Genomic DNA, 21,801 nt, shown 5'->3' with positions numbered 1-21,801 from the left:
TGCACAACCACACAGAAGACTGCAATCAAGAAGACAAACAAAATTCAGGGACAAAGCTGAGCAAGTCTGCCCAGTCAGCACACCTGAAGGGGAATGCTGTCCTGTACGAACACCTTGGGTCCATACAAAAGCCCCTCAGCTCTTCTCTGCTATCATGAAGTCCTGTGTACTTTAATGTAAACTCAATGCAATCTTACAGTACATGGCTACATTTTGTTATAATACATTGGAAAGAACGAAAGGGATATTGATTAAACCTCTTAAACCATAAGGCATCTGCTGCATTATTTACAACTTCCGCCTGGATTTTGAATACAACATTAGGCAGCAGGCACTGCAATTTGGAAGCCATGAGCTGTGTGTGCAAACTAATACTTTACACAACTTGAAGAAAAAGTCATACACCAAAATCCTGGGCATTTATTTGACATCTTAATTTCCTCTAGACAAAAAATCCCAACTCATAAAATGAGGTAATAATCTTTTGACTGTTTTATGAGACATTTACCTTGTGCCAACCTTTTAAAGGCCATTTTCTCTTTTTCAGCATGAAACCTTCATGTTTGTCTGGCTTCTGGACATTGGTCTGGCCTATTTTCAGACCCTCTATGATTTCCCAGCTGTCAGGTTCCTGGTGAAAAAGTATGAAGACACATTGACTAATTAACTGTGCACACACATGATGAAATATTGCACTTATATGCAGCACAAATTCTCCAGTGCAAGACAAAGAGTAAAGGAGGGCTAGGCTTTTAAATCAGCCTATTTAGGTAACAAACTACATGGTCACTGTATTATGTCCGGCTGTATCTCATTTAAAACTACTGAATATGAATATTTTTGAAAGTCTAACCCTTACCAGATAACTAAAAGGAAGTTGAAGCTTTTAAAAAAGTCTGACACTGTAACTGAATGACAATCTAAGGGTGGGTCTGGATGTGCTGTTCACAACAAGGACGGCATCCCAATGAAATAAATACATCCAAATACATGAAAACAGGATCAAATTGTGGCTGAGTATAAGAAAGGTCAGAACTGCTACTGGAGGTAATGATGTAAAAGTGCAGGTGGCTCTGACCTCTTAAGTCTATCCAGAAGGCACCCCACAAATTAGCACTGCGCTGTAAGAACTGAAAGGACTAAAGAGATTTTGCAAGTGGGGTATGGGCAGAATCTGCATGTTAAAAATGTACCTTTACTCAGAGTATTCCTTCTCTAAAAAAAGATGGGATCGTGAGATGAAATGAGGAAGAAACCATACTGTTAAATATATGGGCATATATTAACAGTGCCCTTTGTGGTATTCCCTGATCATAAAAAAATTATAAATTTTCTGATCATTAAAGTACAAGTTACATTGATTCTGGATACTCTAATTTTTCCTTAAAATCAGAAAAACAAGCAGAAGAGGTTGATTTGTTGTTGGTTTTGAATGTAGCTAGCTCTTGTCTTCAAAGGCATTTTATGACAGTATCACAGGCTAATTGTGTCTTTAGAAACCTGCAAAAGGAAATTAATTTTTTAAAATTTTTCCTGCATTCATTTTCACTGTATTAAGAGAAATTTATAGGAAAGCTAACAAATTTTCTCTCTAGAGAAAAGAATAGGAACTGTATCATTTCAGATACAACCAGCTGTATGCCTTTCAGGGAGCCAATTAAAGCTTATTTCTTGTACATACCACTTCTTATGCATGACGACTTGTACAACTCAAGCCAGACATAATATACCATAGTGAACAGCTAAAGAACAATATTTTTAAAGTGAAAAAAGTCATGCCTTTATTTCTATCCTCTTGCTACTACTGTAATCAACAAAATTCTGTACCAATTTAAAAATCTCCTACTGCCTGCTCATTAAGACTCTATTTTACTAATTGTATCCTACAAAGTTGTAAATTTGCATTTTCTCAGCTGATCTGTCACAACTCCCAGCAATGTTATGAAAAGTTAGAGAGACGAAGGAGGTCATACCGTGTCAAACATTTAAAGCGAAAAAAAAAAGTCTCCTCCATTTCCCACAAAACTGTTCAAAGCCGAGCACTGTCAGTCTTTCGTAACACCTCCAAGTAAGCTACACAGCCCTGATAACGTTAACATTACTATTATGAAAATACAATTTCAAAAGTAACAGCAAATTTAAAATGTACAATTTGCAATAAGGTCTTGTTATTTTGACAAGGGTGAAAAGCTCTATCCCAAATAATACATACTGCAGTAAATTTTAATAGAAATGTTTACTCAGTTTAGTTTTCCCTGCGTAACTATAAACTGGAACTATCCCAGCACCTGTAAACGCCATGCTCAAAACCCACCTTTTTTACTTCCCTGTGTTTTGCTTGGATATTTTATTTCCACTACTGTAGAGGGAAGCACATATGCATTATTTTTTCTCTACAAAGAAGCACCTGGCACTTGGGGGCAAATTAAACTATGAGTCCCCTGGGGCGAGCAGAGAATCTCTCTCCGCAAGTCTGCCAATTGATTCTTCACTATATTGATTTCTCCTTTAGAAGATCAGCTGCAGGCATAAGTCTTTTATCTACTAGATAACATCAGTATTGATTACTTCTCAACTAGAAATCACACAGTCTCATATAGCTATTCATTTAAACAAAAGGCCTGATACAGAAGGACAAAACGAGCAATTATTCAGTGCAATGTGGATACCTGTCTTCTGCTGCACCAGTGCTACAAGCTGTTCTTAAAACCATCCTAACAATCCTAACTGTGCCTCATCCCACACCTGTGGTGTGATGAGATATGCCCAATACAAGAGACATTATGCAACAGCAGCCAGAAATGGGGGAAAACCAGAGTGAAAGTGATATGCTTGAAGGGTCCTCATCCAATGCCGATTCTCCAGTACAGCATCAGTACTTTAGGACTTCTGTGATTGCCTACGTATTATGTGAGAAACAGCCCTGCGCAAAGCAGCAGGACCAGGGGAACACAAGCACAACTTACAGTCCCTGGGTCTGCATATGCCCCAGGTATTGGGAGAAAGGGAGCCACTACCAACAGCTTTCTGAACCTAGTCTTTTTGAGTGCAAAGAATTTATTTTCCAAATAAAACAGAATGAACCATTTCATTTTCCCTGGATGAAGAGAATATGTTTCCTTTTGAATTTGTTTTATCTGTTCCATTTCAGAACTCACAGACATTTAATTTCAGATTTTTCTTTTCCACCAAATATTCCATCACAGCATCCTCACCTTTTCAGTAACAATCTTACTTTTTCATATGAAGTATCTTAAAATGAAGCCTTCTTTACATGGAATTAGACTTATTTGGAATCAGTTATTCCAAAACTGAGGAACTCAGCCAGGAAGAAGTTGACTGCAAAGTACCACACACAAGGCTGCACCTTTCAGGAACTGTTGGTGTTACCCCTACAGTTCTATCCATTTCTCTGCCTCAGGAAAGAAGGTCTCAGCAAGAGATTTTAAATTTCAAGCTTTAAGAAACTACACAAGGAATGTCATTAGGACATATTTTTTAAATTAATATCATTATTGATTAGCAGCACTTTTGGACTTGGATATGATTTGCTCTACCTTAATAAGAGGATTGGACTGGATCATTTCTCAAAGTCCCTTCTAGCCCCATACTCTGAGATAGTAAAACTTTTTCCTGGGGGCCATCCATGGGCATAAAAAACCTAGACCGCCACCACCATCCAAATCCTTAATTTTGTTAATATAACATCTACTAAAGATTACTGGCCCCTCTGACACCTCAGCTGGGGAATAGGAAGCTCCAGGGCAGGCTCACAGTATACTCAATGGTAAAATCATACAAAAAAATACCCCAAAGCTGTTAGTCAAATTGAATTGTAACTACAGGGGGAAACTCATCACCCAGCTCACAGCCCATGCTTTTGCTTACCTTGGATAGAGAGATAGGGTCGCTTTCAAGGAACTGCTTGCTTAAAGAAGGGTCTGTGCTTCCCGAAGAAGCCTTCCGCTCCAAAATATGAACACTCTAAAAAAAAAAAAAAAAAAAGGGTAATTACAGATAACAACTTAACATTCAATGTTACTTTTAAAAAGACATATTAAGTAATGAATGACCAATCATTGCACTCCATATATAAAATATCAGCATCATGGCTCAAAACATACCAACTACTACCCATGCATGACATAACTGCACAAATAGTTTGTCTTGTGAGGCAATACACCTCTCTTTCCTTCCTCTCTTTCTTTTTTTTATTATTGGCTTTTAAACTAATTACTCTGTTCAGCCTAGAAATGACTGGGACCTAAAAAAAGCCAGGAAAGACAAGTCATGCAGTTCCTACCTACAGAGATGCAAAGTGCTCCTAGACCTATTATGCTTTCTGCTAAGAGACAAGACACTGAGTATACATATCGTGCACTGTCCTACGGTCACTTCTGAAGCAAACCATTGCACATAAGATATTACTGCCTCTAACATATTCATTATCACACGTCAGCATTTTGTTATTGGCTTCTCAACTGCAGTGAAGTAACTCATTACATGAGTGCTTTTAATAGATTACAGGTGTTCACAAGATCAGTTACTGGGTCTCAGCTGACGGGCTTGCTGGTGAACATTTACGGAACACAATGATCTAAACATTTAGAGCTGGTTTTACTTATGACAATACTATAAAATTTTGTATCTTCAAAGCATGGTACAAAAATGAAATACATAATGTCACAACTAGTCCTGAAAAAACTGCTATTCCTAAAAGACGTCTAAAAATGTCTTCCCATTTTCCAGAAATGTTTCACTCATATTTTGCAAAAGAAAAAGCATTTTTGCTACAGGAGAAAATAACCACATTCTACCTGCTTGGATTTGCATTTCCTTCTCTGGTGAAATTTTGCTACATCTCATATTATTATTTGGTAAGAATTCTATCACAACATGTCAGTAGTATCTCTTTGGCATGAAATAAAACTGTTTCATTTCCAGGACACGTAGCAGGACACAATGACAAACTTGTAATTGCAATTACCCTTTGAGAAGGGTAAGTTTTTTCTCAACTGAAAACGACAATTAAATTTTGTTCACAATTAAGCTTCTTCACATTCACTGAAGAAAAGATTACACAGGTACAACTTGTACAGGTACAAGTGACAGCAGAAACAATCAGGGAATATAAAAATACATACAAACAGCAGAGTAAATATTATTGTTTATATGGATAACTAAATACATAAGGACCATAACCAATCTAAATGAAAATAAACAGAGCTATTCATATAAAAGCATATATAACAGAGACCACATCTTGCTGCAGAGCAACACACAGACCTTCACTGTTCTCTTTCAATTTGCAACTGTGAATGAGAACAGGAAAATATGGGGATTGTCTCTGTTGTCAGTGGAGATTAGTAAGCATCCCTGCCACTAGGCAACAATAACCAGCATTTATTTTCAGTTACTTTTAATTTAATTTTACAGTGAAGAATGTGGAAAAGCAGCAGTATTATGTTCCCTGCTACATTCCCCAGGGCCAACCAGCAAAAGCTTTGTCATCTATGCTTTGAAATCTTCTGCTTTATCAAAGAAAGGCCAATCTTATTACTTAGCCCAACGTTTATTACTAGTCAGATGAGAAAAACGTTTGTATTTATGTAGCGAAAGTTCCTACATTACATGTCAAATAATTTAATATGCTTGTTTGAGCTGAGCACCACAAAGTTACCAATGATAAACTATGATAAAGTTTTCTCATTGAACAGATGAAATGCTACTTATGCACACAGTTATCACATTTAAACAATATACAAGAAAACCTAAATCTGTTCCTCCAAGGAAGATTAAAATGTCGCTTGATTAGCATAATCAGGACGATTCCCAACTTTCTTGCCAGTTTTGTTTGGCAGGCAGGAATCCCTCCATCTTGAGATGGAGCAATGCCCAACACAGATGTTCTGAAGGTCTCATATGTAGCAGCCAGTGCAGTTTGTTGTTACGTAACTGCAGATTCATTTTGTACAATATTTAGAGTGGAGTAACCCAACAGCCCTTGGCTTGCCAGATTTCCAGTGACATTTTCAAATGTATGATTTTAAGGCAAGGGGTTTTTGTGCTTTGTTTTTTTTTTTAATCAGCCCTCAGTCATTACAGTTCCACTTCAGTTGAGAAATACATTATTAGCTAACAGCACTTTAATGAATGCTGACTTATTCAACTATTTGTTTGGAAATAAGAAAATGAACACTTTTAAAATTGCCTTCTCTACATTACTTACTTCAAGAAGTGTTGTCTTGTTGTCCGTAAATGTCTGCTTTCCAATTCTTTTCTGTCATGACCACCATTACACATTACACAAAATTACTTCTTTAAATTTGTGACGTGTCTTTAGCATAATATTAAGAGACATTACTTGGTGCAAAATGTTTTCCATTAATGCATGTTATTTTTCTGCAAAATTACAGCTAGAAATTACACAATTATTTGACATTTTGAAAAGCAGCTATTTTTATAACACAGGAGTTTAGTTATTTAGCATCACAGAAATAAAAATTATTTAGATCTTGAAGTTATTATCAAGGCTTTTTTTTTTTTTTAAGAAAAACAGAGTTGGTAAAGGAAGCAGTTAAAAAAAGCTCATGAGAAGAAAAGAAAAAAAGAGGCAGATCAATACAGCTTCTGGGTTTTGTTTACAATCGAACAGAAAAATGAATAATCCATTAATCTGGGCGTATCAATTAACCTGGTACTCTCACTCCTCTCATCCCAAGAATACAGGCAGACAAAATCAATCTCTGCATTGCTCCATTCCAGACTTCCCTCATGCTTCAGGATTACCTGTGCACTATAGCTGGCTTGTCCTGGAGAAAAACACCAGCACCATCAAATTCTGTGTGCTCTTGGAAATCAATTCAATGAGATTACCAGTTTAACTGAAATTGCTCTGTAATTCCCTTGCTAAATCCCTAACTACAATCCTTCCTTCAGCTTTGAGATTATTCACAACATGCATTATATATGTGAGCGCACATTTGCCCCAAAATGCCCCTAACAAGCCTATACACGGGAAACACAAATGCTGATTCTGCCCTGCATTTTTTTCATGTTGCTTCCCAAAGACGTGTGAGGGAGAAGGAAGCTGATGGAGAGAATAACAATATGATGTTGTTTCCTATTCTCATCTTCTCTGGAGGGCAAGAACGGAAAACGTATTTTACAGTATCTTTCTATGTATCTTGCCAACTTCGTTTCTCAGTTAAGAGTTCAGTGACCCATTCACCTCATCCACCAGAACAAATACTAGCACATGGAGCACCTGGTCTCCATCAGGCCAGAGGTTGAAGACCCGAACATTTCTTAACTGAATCTGACTTCCCATTAAAAGAAAAGACATTCAACTGTTTTCAAAGAGAAGGCAAGGAAAGAATAGAGATATTGGGTAAGTAGACATAGGAAAACCAGTGAAGGACAAGTCTGGCACTCATGCCTCCCCTTCCTGCTTCGCTGCTTAATTACTTAATGGAATGAATTATATTTAACGCAATGAGTTCTCTCTAATTTTGTAATTTATTCATTTCCAAGAAAAAGACAAGCTGGTGAGGAATTTATCATTCACATCGGACACAGACTCTCTTTAGTTCAGAAATGTGCACAACATGTGGCTAACAGTTAATTAATGAAAAAGATTTGATGGGTCATTTTGTTTGCTCGCAACATTCAGCAGTCTTCAACAGTAATTCAAAATAGAGCTTTTCTGTCTGGGGTTTTTGTGTCATTTTTTTTTTCAATCCAAAGGACTAACTAGTGCATCTTTTATTATCTGCTATTCCCTGGCATTCTTTTTGCAACCAAGCTACCCCTGCACAGACCTGCGTTCTTATTTGAATTCTGTTTAGTATGAAGTGCAATGCTTAATCACTTTCTCTCAACTAAAATCATAATATACTCCAGTTATCTGAAATACAGCAGCAGTAATAAGGTAGACACAGATTTGACTGCAGACACACCAGTTTTTACTTTTAAACAATGCTATGATATATGCTGACTTAATCTGCAATATTATTTGCAAAGGGAATAACCTTGAAACTTGCTTTTATCTTAGGCTGCTTCTCAGTCAGCTCTGGCTTTCCTTCTGTTGATGCTGGAATAAATGCAGAGTCTTGAATATCATTGTGAGAGAAGGGTGAGTATAAAGCAAAACAACCATGTCTCCATAAATGTATTTCTCCTTTCTTCCTTCTGGCACATTTTTTTAAATTTGTGTAAAGCAACCATGGTCCTGTTCTCATCCTCAGCCTCTCCTATTGACACTGCTCCATAGCTGTTTTCAACAATCTCAGCTATCAACCAACAGACAATGAACTTAATAATACTTTATGAATAGCACATGTAGTTAATCTTTTTTTTCTTCTTGTAGCACATGCTTGTCTTATATAGAAACATGCTTAAGAGCAACATTTTCTCTTTGTAACCTTTTTACTGAAAGACAAGTATATCTAAAGCAGCAGGTCTGTAGCATATTAATAACATACAGGTATGCATGTCTCTACTTCTTTTCTGGGATATGCAAAATAAACACTTCTTGTGTTACAGAAATGTCAAGGATTTGTTAGCTCAGGAGCTCTCTGTCAGCCCTTTCTGGAACTCCAGCTTTGTATTGTACATAGCACTTCACATCAATGCTTTTAGGCTCTGGAAGCAGAGAAGCCTTTGCTTTTCAAGGTGCTTTTTGACAAACTCTGAAGAGAAATAAGCTCTTGTTCCTCTGAAGAGCTTCTTGGAGGGAAGTATTAGCACAACTGGATAAAGCAGAAAAGAGCTATCATTGTAACAGCAATCTTCTCTTTGCCCGAGCGATGGTTTGGAACGACCACCAAGTCGCAGCCTCAGTCTTTAATGACAATCTTCTCCTTTCGCACTTTAGATTTTGACACGCTTATCTCAAAACAGAGCAAACAGATAAATTCACAATATCTGACAGACAGAATTCAAATGTTTGCTAATGACACAAAGATTTTTTATGACTATTGAATAATCACAATTAAAAGGATAGATATTTCGCTAAATAGTCTCAGGCTAGCAATTAATATAGTTTTGATATAATTGATATAGTTTAAAAAAAAAGGAAGGAAAAAAACTTGTTTCCCAGAAATCCTAAATGGCACTTCAGAAGAGTTGCACTTCTTCCCTCTGAATTTGCACACACGTGTGTGTGTACACACCCATTCCTCACTGATCCCAGACAGCTCATTTTGGATCAAGTTGCAGTTAGAAAATGAGTGCATATTATGATAATACCAATCAATGCTTGAGGACACTTGAATTGTATGAACATTCATTTTTTTTAAAAGGTACAAGCTTAATGTAACATTCTCATGGGTGTTCTACAGCTTCATAAGTTACATTGTTTCAGACATTTTTTCAGATACTGAAGTAATACCTACTACCTCCTGAACCTAAGGAACATTTTCAGACTCTATTAAAGGCAAAAAAAAAAAAAAAAAAAAAAAAAAAAAAAAAAAAAAAAAAAAAAAAAAAAAAAAAAAAAAAAAAAAAAAAAAAAAAAAAAAAAAAAAAGTTGTAAAGTAACAGCAGCTAACCAATTTAAAGAATAATTGCGTGTTTTTGTTAACAATTTTGCCACTTCATTCTTTGGCTCCCTCAGAACATTTGCTTGCTCCAGTGAGTTGTTGCTTTTAAAGTACTTATTTAACACTTCCTGCTCTACTGCTGCTTCAACTGTATTATGTGAAGAGAGTTAATTAGGAAAGAGAGCAAAAGAGAATTACACCACTGTTACAACAGTACTTGGCATTTAGTAGCATCTTCAGTTTGAAACTCAAAGATTAATCTCAAAGAGATTAATAATTATTATTGAAATAGTTCTCACAAACTACTGAGAAGTACAAATGCTCTTAGAAGTCTACACTTTGCTACAGAGCAAAGCTAGGAATAAGGCTCCATGTTCTCAGGTCTGTACCATATCTACCAGACAACTGTCCATCCTTTCCTTCCTTTCTTTTAAACTCACGGAGAGGGATATAGACGCACTCAGGCTTCACTTCCACATGGAACATATTACGTTATATTATATTGCAATCTTGTATGAGCAACACTGTCTGAGGCACACTAGACAGATAGGCAGGCACGGTAAAAATGCCAATCGATTATATTGTCATTATTTATGAGGCAGAAATCTATAATGAAGCCACAAAAGCGTCCTTGATACTGTGTCACTGATCGTAACTGGTCATAAACAAAGAGAAAGTTGAGTTTGAGGTATCTCAATACTTTAAAACCAAAAAAATTAAACTACATGAGCATGAATACTCCCTCCTATCCCTTCACAAACTCTCACACATCTAATTGTTCTCAGTCTCCCAGAAAAAGCACCAAAAATGCTAAATGAAATAGGACAATGAAAAGAGAGAGGCTCTTCCAAAGGACTTTAATTTCCAGCAGGCAAGATGGATCTGTGTATATGATGGACCTTACCCTGCCAACCTAGCCTACCAAGGGAAAAGCACTAGTGGCTGAAATCCCATAGCTGCTGCCACCACAGCTGCTCCTGCCATGACCATTCCCATTGCCACTGCTCTGCTACTTCCCCTTGAGCTGCCAGGAAAGGTGTAGCAGCAACAGGAGCCAAAGCAATAGCAACAGCAGGTGTCTCATTTTAAGCCCCAGCATTTTGCATTAAGTAGCTTCAGTCTCAAATACTAGACCGCTTTTTCTATGGGACAGGTAAAAAATCAATCTGCTATTGCTTAGAATAATCACACAAAAAGATCTTCTTAAACACCAAGCAGTTAGAATAAAAGATTGTTTGCAACTTCCCCCCCCGCCCTACACATCAACCAGCTCTCCCAGATACTCCTGGTCACAAAAAACCCACCTGTCCCCTTGCTTTCTTTCTCTCTACTCTGCCCTTACTTTTTCAGCCAGTTGTTCTCCCTACAAACCAGTCCTTGCTTCTTAGTTTCACGTCCCACAACCTCATGAAGCATTTGGCCCACCCAGTTCTCTCTCCCCTATTCATTTCTTTCACCTATTCATTTCCTGACCAGGACTCTCACTCTCTAAATCAAGTACCTTCTGCTTTCTACACTGCACAGCTAGGTACTCCACTCCTGGCACTTCTTACTTCTCCCTCCTGCACCCCTCACTTGCTGTGGCATGGGGATTGCCCATGTGAACTCAGTTTCACAGAACCTGATGGTTCCTGCAGTACATCTATGAAAAATTTGCAGCTCATTATCTCCTGGGAAAAACTTGATGGTGGTTTTCTTAGCCAAGAGACTTCCCCTTCATAATTCTACTTTTACTCTTCCTAATGTTAGCTGAAAGCATGAAACTCTAGAATTGACACAGAACCCATGATATTTTCCTATTATGCACATCTCTTCTCATTATGCTTTATCATTAGTTGATGAAAGAGACAACAGACAAGTCACCTCTCTCTTCTTCTGCTCCCAATCTGTCTGTCTCATATAACCAGCACTTTATGCTAGCGGTTGCCTTTTTTTACATGCTTAATACGGTGGACAGCACCGTGAGGCCTAGATTTCTACTGCATCCCTATATCCAAATAACAATTATTAGTCCTTTTTTTCAGGTACCATACATTTCACCCCCCAGATTTACCTACTGCAGTAATTTTTTTATAGTCTTCCAGTTACTCTGTAAACTAAGGTTTGGTTAAGGTTGCTGCAGACAAATGACTCGATCCTTCCATCGTCATTAAAGCCTTTATATCTACAAAATGGTGCTACCCGCCTTAGGAAATACTGCTTTCAGGAGACTACTTTGACAATTAAAAAATAGTGGTTATAAAAAGCTAACTAGGCGTTTTCCAGCACAGACCTCTAGGCAAGACCAGAGCCTTGACTTTGGAATCGCACTCTGCTCCTAAATTTCAAGGCCAGGTGAACATCAGCCCAAACTCAGCCCTTTCTGCATTCCTTGAGTACACCCCTTCTCCTATTAGTCAATATTGCTCTTACAGGAAGAAAAAAAAAACACATTAAAATCTGAAAAGCAGATGATTGCTGCTCTGGAAAATCTTTTTTCTTTTTCCTTCAAAGCCCCTATCCTTCACTCTTTACATATGGCTGAAAGACAGTAGTTATTTGAAATATGAAAGCTCTCCTAGTAGAAAGGTAACCACACAAGGCTAAATGCAATAGGACTAAAAGCTTTTCTCCTTTTGTGTTTGCTGTGCGGGAAAAGAACCAAGGATTTGTTGAAACAGCAATCTGACAAAGAGAAACAGAGAGAGAAAGAGAGAACAGCTGATCATCCCTCCCTCCTAAAAGACCAAAAAGAAAATTGAGACACTGGAAGAGAAATCCTCGCATTTAAAATCCACTTCACACCATGTATTAGCTACCCTTTAGATGGTGGTCAGAAAAGTCAAAATCTCTCCTTTGTTCACAGTTTCATTATTATTACTCTCCTTCTGTATCATTCCCTCTGTTTAATAGCCTGGGGTCAGGCCTCAATTTACCAAACTGTACATTGTTAACCCTATAACGTATTTACTTCTTTCTGCCTTCTCAGCACACTATTACTACCCATGCAATTCAGAGAATATATAACGTATTACAGTCTGCAGTATGACTCGCATACTTAGTCAATAAATAAAATATGGAATATTTATAAAGAATTTACACCCATCAAACTGAATACACAACATATGACTTACCATATTCAGCTGTACTTTCTAAAAACAGTGTTAGTTTTCCTCCTTTTTGTTGCGCAACAGAATATGACTAGCCTTTTCAGAGTTTCATGAGGGATGAAAAACAAGAATCTCTTTCCACCATGGCCCACAAAAAAGGCTGTCTGAATTGCAGTTTTTATGCTCACCTTTGTAAGGGGACTCTTAGTTTTGTTCAGGACATCCCCTGACAGTGGAAATGACAGGGGTTCTACACTCTGCGACAGCTCCACAGTAGGAAAAACTGCTGCTGCTCCATTCTAAAGTATTCCTTATCAAGGACAACACAACTGCCCTGCCACACTGCTTAGCCCAGGGGTTAAACAAAACAGGTTGGTCCTGGGCCGCCTTCTATCTAATAGTCCAAATCAACAACAATTTTGATGAAAATGAATGACGCTAAAGTTCCTACGACGACAAAAATCTGAACCCAGTTTTTTGGTTATTGCTGGCTTCAGTAGTCTGTTCATTTATCAATTACTTAGTCATGGAGCCTGCAAATTGGCAATGTCAAAGCTTTTGCTGACTGCTAATTCTCTTAGGTGATGTATATTGCACAAATAAGAAAGCTACATTAAAACGCCAGCATTATATACAGCACGACATTTTCCACTCCCCCTGAAATGATTTATCATAGTCATGTTCACACTCATTCAGCCTCCTGCGCCGTAATTTATTGGGAAACTGTTCCATAATAGCTGGTATGACTTTGACAAGAATTATATGATGAGAAGATTTCAGTCATTAAAAATCTAGAAATATCAAGTGTTATCCTCACATATGACAATGAAAGCTACATTGACACTTCATCCAGTCACATCACTTTCCATATCCATACATATTATCCCTTCGGGAAGGGTGCTTTTCTCCTAGCTGCTATGAAGAGTCCAAGGAGGCAGCAAGACAGAATTTTCAAGCCTTTTTAAAGTAAAACCCAACAGCCCCCAAACCAAAATCCCCTACCCCCTAGCTATCATTGCGTTTAGGGGAAAACCTATGAAAACCAAAACATGTATAAATCATGCCACAAGCAAGGAAAGAAATTAGAAATACAACCGTTATAGTATATGGTACAATGAAGCTGGTTGATTTACTGTGTCTACATGCACAAAGGAAACATTCGTATGTTTATTTCCCTGGTTATAGTACCACTGCACCTCACGCTGTGTTGCATGCTCTAGCTCAGTTTCACTGCAGAACAAATTGCCCATCCATTCATTCTCCTGGATATTTCTCTGCCTTTAACACTGAAAGCACTAAGGCAAAAAAATGCATGCCTAGCAGTAGCCTTTCCAGTCCACATTTACATGCCTAAATATACTTGCTAAACATCATAAGACATTACTGGATCCAAGAGAGCTCTGGATGCATCACACCATCGACCTCTTCAGCGTTATTTTAAAATCATGCTTCATGTTTCAGTGACCAAATATGGACTTAAAGTTAAGCATCCATTTCATTATGATGACAGGTATACCTTGCTCTACCCCGTTGCTGTGGTAACAGATATGGTACCCATTAGACTTACGGTAAAACATATTCCCCAAAGGTAATTTTTTTTAATTCTCACTTGCATGATCGTACCAAACTACCCAATTACAAAGAGAACTCAGAAGATATGCTCCTAGCTGAGCTCAGCAGCTCCTACAAGTTTTGCATTCACCTTCTTTGTGTTTAAATGCGGGAGATAAAATATACTGATTCTTTAAACAAAAGATGTGAAAATTCTTGCTCCAGATGGAACTAATGAAAAATTAAGAGGAGATCATATGCTAACCAGGACTTAACTGAGTACAGCTATCCCAAATCCTGTACAGCATGAAAGGGAAAATACTTGTCACCTGTGAGAACATCATTTTTGGTTTCACTGAAAAGCAACGGAAATGATTAAAAAAATTCCAGACACATTTCCTGCCTGTTATCGAACACACATCAGAATTCTTCTCCTGGTTTCACATATTAAACATACTTTACGGTGAGACTATTTACATTCAAAGCTGTAAATGTTACAGTTTTCATCAAAATTCTCAGTTTTCAAAATTTTTATAAGTCAGGTATGGGAAAAAACTACTTCAGCAGCGGCTGAGAAAATAGCGTCAGAGCTGGCATATAAGTAGCTGGGAAAATGTTCTTAAGCTACAGTGATTCAAGTAAACGCATACCACAACAAACAATTATTTAAGTTCTTTTCCTGTCTCTTTTCCTTGTCAAGATGAAAAGAAGCCAGTATTGCATCAATGAAAATATTTTCACAATATTTTAAATTATAAAGTTATTATATTCTTACATTTTGTACATTTCTTTTTTAAACATGATGATGTTAAACTAACTCAGAAGTTGTTTTAGTGTTCAAGGTTTCCATGGATCAAAGTTTTAAAGTATGTTTCTGTTCTAATCAAACTTTCGGTATCAACCTTTGCATTTGTAAATATACATGTAACAACCTATCTGAAATCTAGTGGGTAGCTCTGATACTTTCTGAAGTGCTCCCACTGATGCTGGGGCCAGACTGTACACCCAGCCCTCAAAAAAACACAGGAATGCCTAAGTTGTTTTGAGGAGAAATAATACAGCCCTCATCTCAATGGGATCCTGGAGAAAAGACGTATTACATCCACATAAGCAAGGGTCTCTTGAAAATGGAAGTCTAACATAACTGGACTAGTACTATATGACGTGGGACAATCAGTGTAAATTTGTAGTAAACCAAATAATATTTAAAATGTTAGGTGCTTCCATAAAGGATGAACAATATGATATTTGAATTGAAATATCACCTTGTAAAAAGATAATACATCTCTGTAGTTTGAAAAAGAGATATTCACATCCCCCGGTGGGAAGGGGGAGAGAATCGGAAGAGTAAAAGTGAGAAAACTTGTGGGTTGAGATAAAGACAGTTTAATAATTGAAGTAAAATAAAATACTACTACTACTACTAGTAATAACAATAAGAAGAATATACAAAGCAAGTGATGCACAGCGCAATTGCTTTTTGTCCCTTTGGCTGGGTTGGGTCAGCTGTGCTGGCTGTGCCCCCTCCCCGCTTCTCGCTCCAGCCTTCTCAGTTGGTAGAGCATGGGAAGCTGAAAAGTCCTCGACTCCAGCTTCTCGTGCACCTCCAGCCTTCTCAGTTGGTAGAGCATGGGAAGCTGAAAAGTCCTTGACTAGTGTAAGCACTACCCAGCAACAACTAAAACATCGGTGTGTTATCAACATTATTCTCATACTAAATCCAAAACACAGCACTATGCCAGCTACTAGAAAGAAAATTAACTCTATCCCAGCTGAAACCAGGACAGACACAAAACAATTTGAAGCAACTGTTGGCAGCATGAACCTAAGAAACCACTTCCCAAAAGACTTCAAAGCATGTTTCCTACTTGGCCACATGACTATATCCTTCCCGCTCCAGTGCTACACATAGGGCCCACGTTGCTTCTGAATCTTTTTCAAACCACTTTAGAAAGTGGAAAAAAATTTTTTTTTAAATCAACAGTTCTTGGCTATAGTGATATCATCCAGTGCTATAAGCAAGTGAACTTAGAGCTAGCGAGAACTAACATCCACATTACAGGAATAAACGAATCATTTCACCAGATGTTACAAACGTCTAGATCTTTTCCTTACCTGCCTCCTGTCCCTCTGAGACGATGATGAAGAGGAGGCACTTCTATGTGATGGAGTGGACGTTTTGTGAGCTGGAGATACACTCTTCTCCTCTGAACTCATCTTTGCAGCAAACTTGTAGTAATGATCTTGTGCTCTTATCACTCATGTACAAAAAGGCAAAGTATAGTCTTCTGCATCCTTCTGTTTCACAGTTTATGGACAGCCAAGGAGGAATTCAATCTCAGCTGAACTGCACCTTAATAAAGAAAAATGTGAGAGAAAGAGTGAATGAATACACCCTCATTCCAAAGTAGCTCTGCAGCAAAAAAATCTGTTGACAATCACTATTTAATCCAACAGATCTCCCAGTTTTTTTACTTCCCTTCCTAACAACTACCCCATACAAACACAAATACATTATTCTGCATTCTCACAGACGATGAAAGTGGTATTACATTATTTCAAAAACCCCTACTGAAAGGCTTAAGGAATTTACAGCAATTCTCAGGCAAAGTTTACAAATCCTTGACAAGGGGTCATTATCCCATCTTGCATAATATCATAACATTATCAAGTAACTCCTTGGGACTTCCCATACAACACAAATACCACTGAACACCGTATTATAATCAGTACTTCTTAAAAATCCCGCAGTTAGCTTAAGGACTTTGCAAGTTAGTTTTTAAAAGCAGGTCGCTCTTTCAAAGATGGTGGCCTCACTGAAGAGGTAGACAACCCAGTTTCACGAACCAGCACCTTTCAGATGGTACAGAGCTCAACCACATGCTCATGTCGTGCTCTCAAAGACGACTGAAAGATAATACAAAATGTTTTGACCAAAAAACACTTTCAGCCACAAGACTCTGGCCGGGGGTATTAATCTTTTCATCTGGACAAAAACTTCAGTATATTTGTTGAATCCCAGGTACAAAAAAATGTATTGATGAAGGCAGGAGCTACCCAGGGCCTAACATAGATACTCTGGGCTGCCACGTTGGGTGCAGCGCCCAGGTCTGGCAGCACGGGGCTGCAGGGGCAGCCTCTGTGAGGAGGGGCTGGGGCTGCCCCGAGCTGGACACAGCCAGTTCCAGCCGGCTCCGTCAACGGCCCCACCACAGAGCACAGCTGAGCCTGTCAGCAAAAAGATATTTAAGAAAGGGCAGAAAACACCGTAAAGGCAGAGGAGGAGGAACAAAACAAGTGACAAACAACCCTGTGAGCCCCAGGGTCAGAGAAGGAACAGGGGGGAAGAGGTGCCCCAGGAGCCAGAGCAGAGACTCCCCTGCAGCTCATGGAGGCAATGGATAGTCCTGAAGGAACTGCAGCCCATGGAGCACCCACGCTGAGCAGACTCTTCCCTGAAGGACTGCAGCCCGTGGGGAACCTACATCAGAGCAGGGGAAAAGTGTGAGGAGGCAGGAGTGGTGAGGAAAAACTGCTATGTACTGACCACAAACACCACTCCCCCCCATGCCACTTGGGGCAGGGAGTGACTAGAGTTGTCAGGAATGAAGGAGTGAAGTTGAACCCAAGAAAAATGGGAGGAAAGGTGTTGTTTTAATGTCTTTCATTTCTCACTACCTAAATCTATTTTAATTGGCAATAAATTAATTTTCCCTAAGCTGAGTTTTGCCTGCAACAGTAATTGATAAGCAGTCTCCCTGTCTTTATCTCGACCCACAAACTTTCTCATCCTATTTTCTTGCCCCATGCCACTGATACAGGGGGGAGTGAGCAGCTGGGTAGGCATTTGGCTGCTGGCCAGGGCTAACCCACCACAGCTACAGGGGCCATTCTCTTTCCTGTTTACTCAGCCACTGGTACATGTGTTACCTCTTTGTGAGTATTAGATGCTTTCTCTCACTTACTTCTCTCTACCCAAACCTTTAATTTTCACCCAAGAACAGAAAAATAGATACTTAGAGCAGCACAGAGGACATTTGTATCAATAAACAGTCAAACACTACCTGTCAAACACTACCAAAATGTTGCAAGTACATCATCAGTACCTCATGACAGTTCAGGAATGAAGTTATAGGTCTCAATGCTTAAACAGATTACTTTGATCTTGCTTCAGCTGATAGATACTATGTCTGATCTTCCATTAACCTTAGATAAAATCGTTCCCTGAATGATGTTGTCTGCTTGAAACTAGCATCTATCTTCTCCACCACCCTCTCTCTAATTTTGAAATATTGCCCTTCCACATACACTGTGATGACAGCACACCAAGGGTCAGCACAGCATAGCTAGCTTTAGATGAGTGTGGAGAAAGGTGCTGTCCTGCACCATGTTAAATGAGATCAGGACAAAAATACATTAACTAACACTCAGACATGACTGCAGGCTCAAGAAATTATGACATATTGAAGACGGAGCTCTAGCTTCTCCAGTCACAACAGATATCCATGCAAGAATATCATCCTGAACCCAGATACTCACACAGAGGCAGCTAAACAATTAATAACATTGTGCCTTGCGGCCACCAGCTTCCAAATACTGCACCTTAACAAACACCCTCCTGCTGGAGCTGAGATCTGTGATGACTCATAAGTGACAGACACCTTTTCTGCTTGCCATACTATGGAAAGTGGAATGACTTCACTTCATTAGTTATCAGCACTTTTGGAAGTACGAATCTCATCCATATCTTATGGATGAGCTTCCATCTCCAACAAGGAGTCTCCCATAGAACTACAGATCACGCATAATATCCACAGAGCCCACATAGCATCCCAGTGGCATGACTGGGAGGGCATGGCTGTTCCACCAGTAAAAGGTGCCCACGTAGCCTGAACATTTTGGCAAATTCTCTATTCTTTTCAGGATGACAAGTTCCTGATAGGAGAAGCCTAAGATGATGTGTTGTGCTAGAGCCAGCTACAACAAGACAGAGGTTGCAGGAAGAAAGAAACAAGCTGCACAGCATATTTGTTTCAGAACTTCAGAGAGAAAACAAGATGAAGTTGCACCCAAAGAGAGGCTTCTCCTTCTATCCTTGCATACCAGGGACTGCTGATCTAGTTTAACAGCATTTTCATATCCTAGAAATGCATTAGGCAAATTTTAGCCAAAGAGGTGTACCAACAGTGATATCTCAAGGCCTATGCAATTTTCATATAAATCAAAAATCAAATTACAAAAATTAGAACACAAAAATTATAATCCTAGTTCACAAAGCTGTGCAGAACAGTTGAGTTATTTAATAGCTAAAAGGACAAATTTTCAGTCACTTTCAGCTATGAGGTCACCAAAAATTTTTTAGCAGAGCAGCCTTCGGGCAAATGAAAATCAAACCCTTTTTAAAACATCTGATCTTCACTCAGTTGACTCATGTGGAAAAATTTATATTTAGTATTGGCACAGGAGGACAGTGATCTGGCACTTCAAGCATGTTTTTAAGGTTCTCAGGAAGCGTAGGTGCTGTTGCAAGAAGCAAACACAATGCTAGCAAGCGGTGCACAAGAAAACAGTTCTGTAAATAGTTGCCAGGTTTGAGATTCTGTGAAGTATGGGCTTTTTCTTTTGAAAGGTATTTAAAAAAATAAAATAGTGGCTTACACGTGAGCCAAACTCTACAGTGGTTCTGTGCCGTTGCCCAAGCATTAAGAGCTGAACCTAACCAACAACTTGCTCAAACCATACTGATTTACTGATAGCAGTCTCCCAAAAAAGATATATAAAACTAAACCACCCCCCCTTCACACTACAAGAAGCAAACATTTCTTCTTGCCCTACTTTACAGCAACAATGACTTCAATACAAAATTGCTATTACTTATACATAGAAATTTCTGAGAGGGAAACAGTTTAGGGTTAAAAGTCAAAAAAAGGCAAGTGGGATATTTGAAAAAACAAGCACTGTAAGCATAACAAAAATATTAATGCAAACTAGCAAGAGCTAGCATTGAGCTTTTTGCTATTGTTCTTGCACATTGAATTTGGATTCTGTTTCTCTATATTGCTAAGAGCTTATCTTCCAATTTTGGCTTCAAATTTGGGTAATACATCTTTTTTTAGAGCATGTTAGAAGGAATAAATGTAGTGAAATTGATGTAAAGAGACACCAGTCTCTCTGTAACTACGACTGAAGCGAACAATTATAAGTCTATTTTTTTGGCCAACAAATTCAATTTACCAAAATGAAACCAATGCTTTTGAGACATTTTTCATGGGCTTTTTCCATCAGTCACTGGCAATTTTGCTATTGACTTCCGTGGGAACAGAAGCAAGCCATATACCACGGTAGAACATTTCTAGAAAATAATAAAAAATCTAAAAACACATTCAAAAACTATGACATTAGGTTTTGGGGGGGGTGTCCCCCTAGTAATTGTGCATTTGTTCTGATACTGTTTCCTGACAAAGACCAAAACATCCGACTCATTGTACCAGGCCGATTTTATCATTCCTTTACTTCACAGCAAATATGTCTTCAATCTGAAAGTATTTTAATTGATTTCAGTTGGACAACTCAAAAAGAATGGTATTATCTGGCAAAAGCAAGGATAACAGTGTTGGCCATTGGTTATTAATTGCTGATTATCCAAATATCATTGACCTGTAGGCTGCATTTTGCACCACACTAACTAAATGCCTCATGAACTGCTCAAAACCACCTGTCAGTTTAGGACCATAAGTTGATTCAGCCCATCAAATTTGACTGTGCATTGGCTTGCCTCAAAGCTGCTTTGCCATGAGTTCCCAAGGCAGAAAATATATTTATTGCTTCCAGTGTATAAGAAGAGACAGAATTCCTGGAATGTGAAAACCAGACACTGCTGAAAGACTTTGGTCATCTCAAGTATCAATCGCCCAACTGGGAGTTTTGTCTTCAACTTTTCTCATTGGCATCTCAATTATTTTGGATTTAAAACATTATTTGTAATTTAGTAATCATAAAAATTATTTACTGGTTCTTCAGTACATTCTCTTCTGAATTAATTTACTTATTTTTTATGTAAGGTGATGTATATAGAAAGGTAAGATGCTCTGCCCAAAGTGAAGGAGAGAACAAGTCTTGTAACAGAACACACAGTGAGGTCTTTTAACTCTGACGCGTAAGGAAAAATACCATGTGCCATGATTGTAACATCCTCCAGATGAGGCAAAACATCTATATCTAATCCTATTCATAAAGGAATACAAAATTACTGTACAGAAACTACAGTAAGAAATTAAGAAATATACTAAAGATTCTTTACTGAGTAGTTAAGAAATTGTTTATTCTTTCTTAAACATTTGGTACTGAATACTTCTTTTATAAATGAGAACTATTCTACCACATTCTTGCAGTTCACTCCTACTAGGTTTATTTTTTAAGCTAGCCTTTGAATTTAACATGGGGTTTTCCCCAATAATGTTTTTGTGCTTGTTCTCAATTGTTACAGCTTGTCTAAGCCTGACAAAAAAAGAAGTGGAAACCGAGGGATTCCCCATTCTTTCTCTACTTCAGTCTCAGATTCGATCATATTTTACTACACAATTATTTTTTTCTCATTCTCAGTTTATTATGTTGTGGGG

At 38.2% G+C, this 21,801-nt stretch overlaps 1 protein-coding gene across 1 annotated transcript in view; it reads right to left on the bottom strand.

The window, feature by feature from the left end:
- The window catches only part of OSBPL6 (oxysterol binding protein like 6), a 49,516-nt gene extending 33,028 nt beyond the window's left edge, over positions 1-16,488 (bottom strand). Inside the window, exons 1-3 of the mRNA XM_009278612.1 lie at positions 16,298-16,488; positions 3,889-3,984; positions 509-631 (exon numbers count right to left, since the gene is read on the bottom strand). Coding sequence (XP_009276887.1) covers positions 509-631; positions 3,889-3,984; positions 16,298-16,399 — 321 coding nt within the window. The 5' untranslated portion in view covers positions 16,400-16,488. The remainder of the gene's footprint in view (positions 1-508; positions 632-3,888; positions 3,985-16,297) is intronic.
- Between the last annotated feature and the right edge of the window lie 5,313 nt (positions 16,489-21,801).

The sequence above is a fragment of the Aptenodytes forsteri genome, unplaced genomic scaffold (genome assembly GCF_000699145.1).
Source record: "Aptenodytes forsteri isolate BGI_AS27 unplaced genomic scaffold, ASM69914v1 Scaffold257, whole genome shotgun sequence".
Lineage (NCBI taxonomy): Eukaryota > Metazoa > Chordata > Aves > Sphenisciformes > Spheniscidae > Aptenodytes > Aptenodytes forsteri.
The sequence above is the reverse complement of the archived record's forward strand: the minus strand, read 5'-3'. Positions and strand labels throughout refer to the sequence as shown.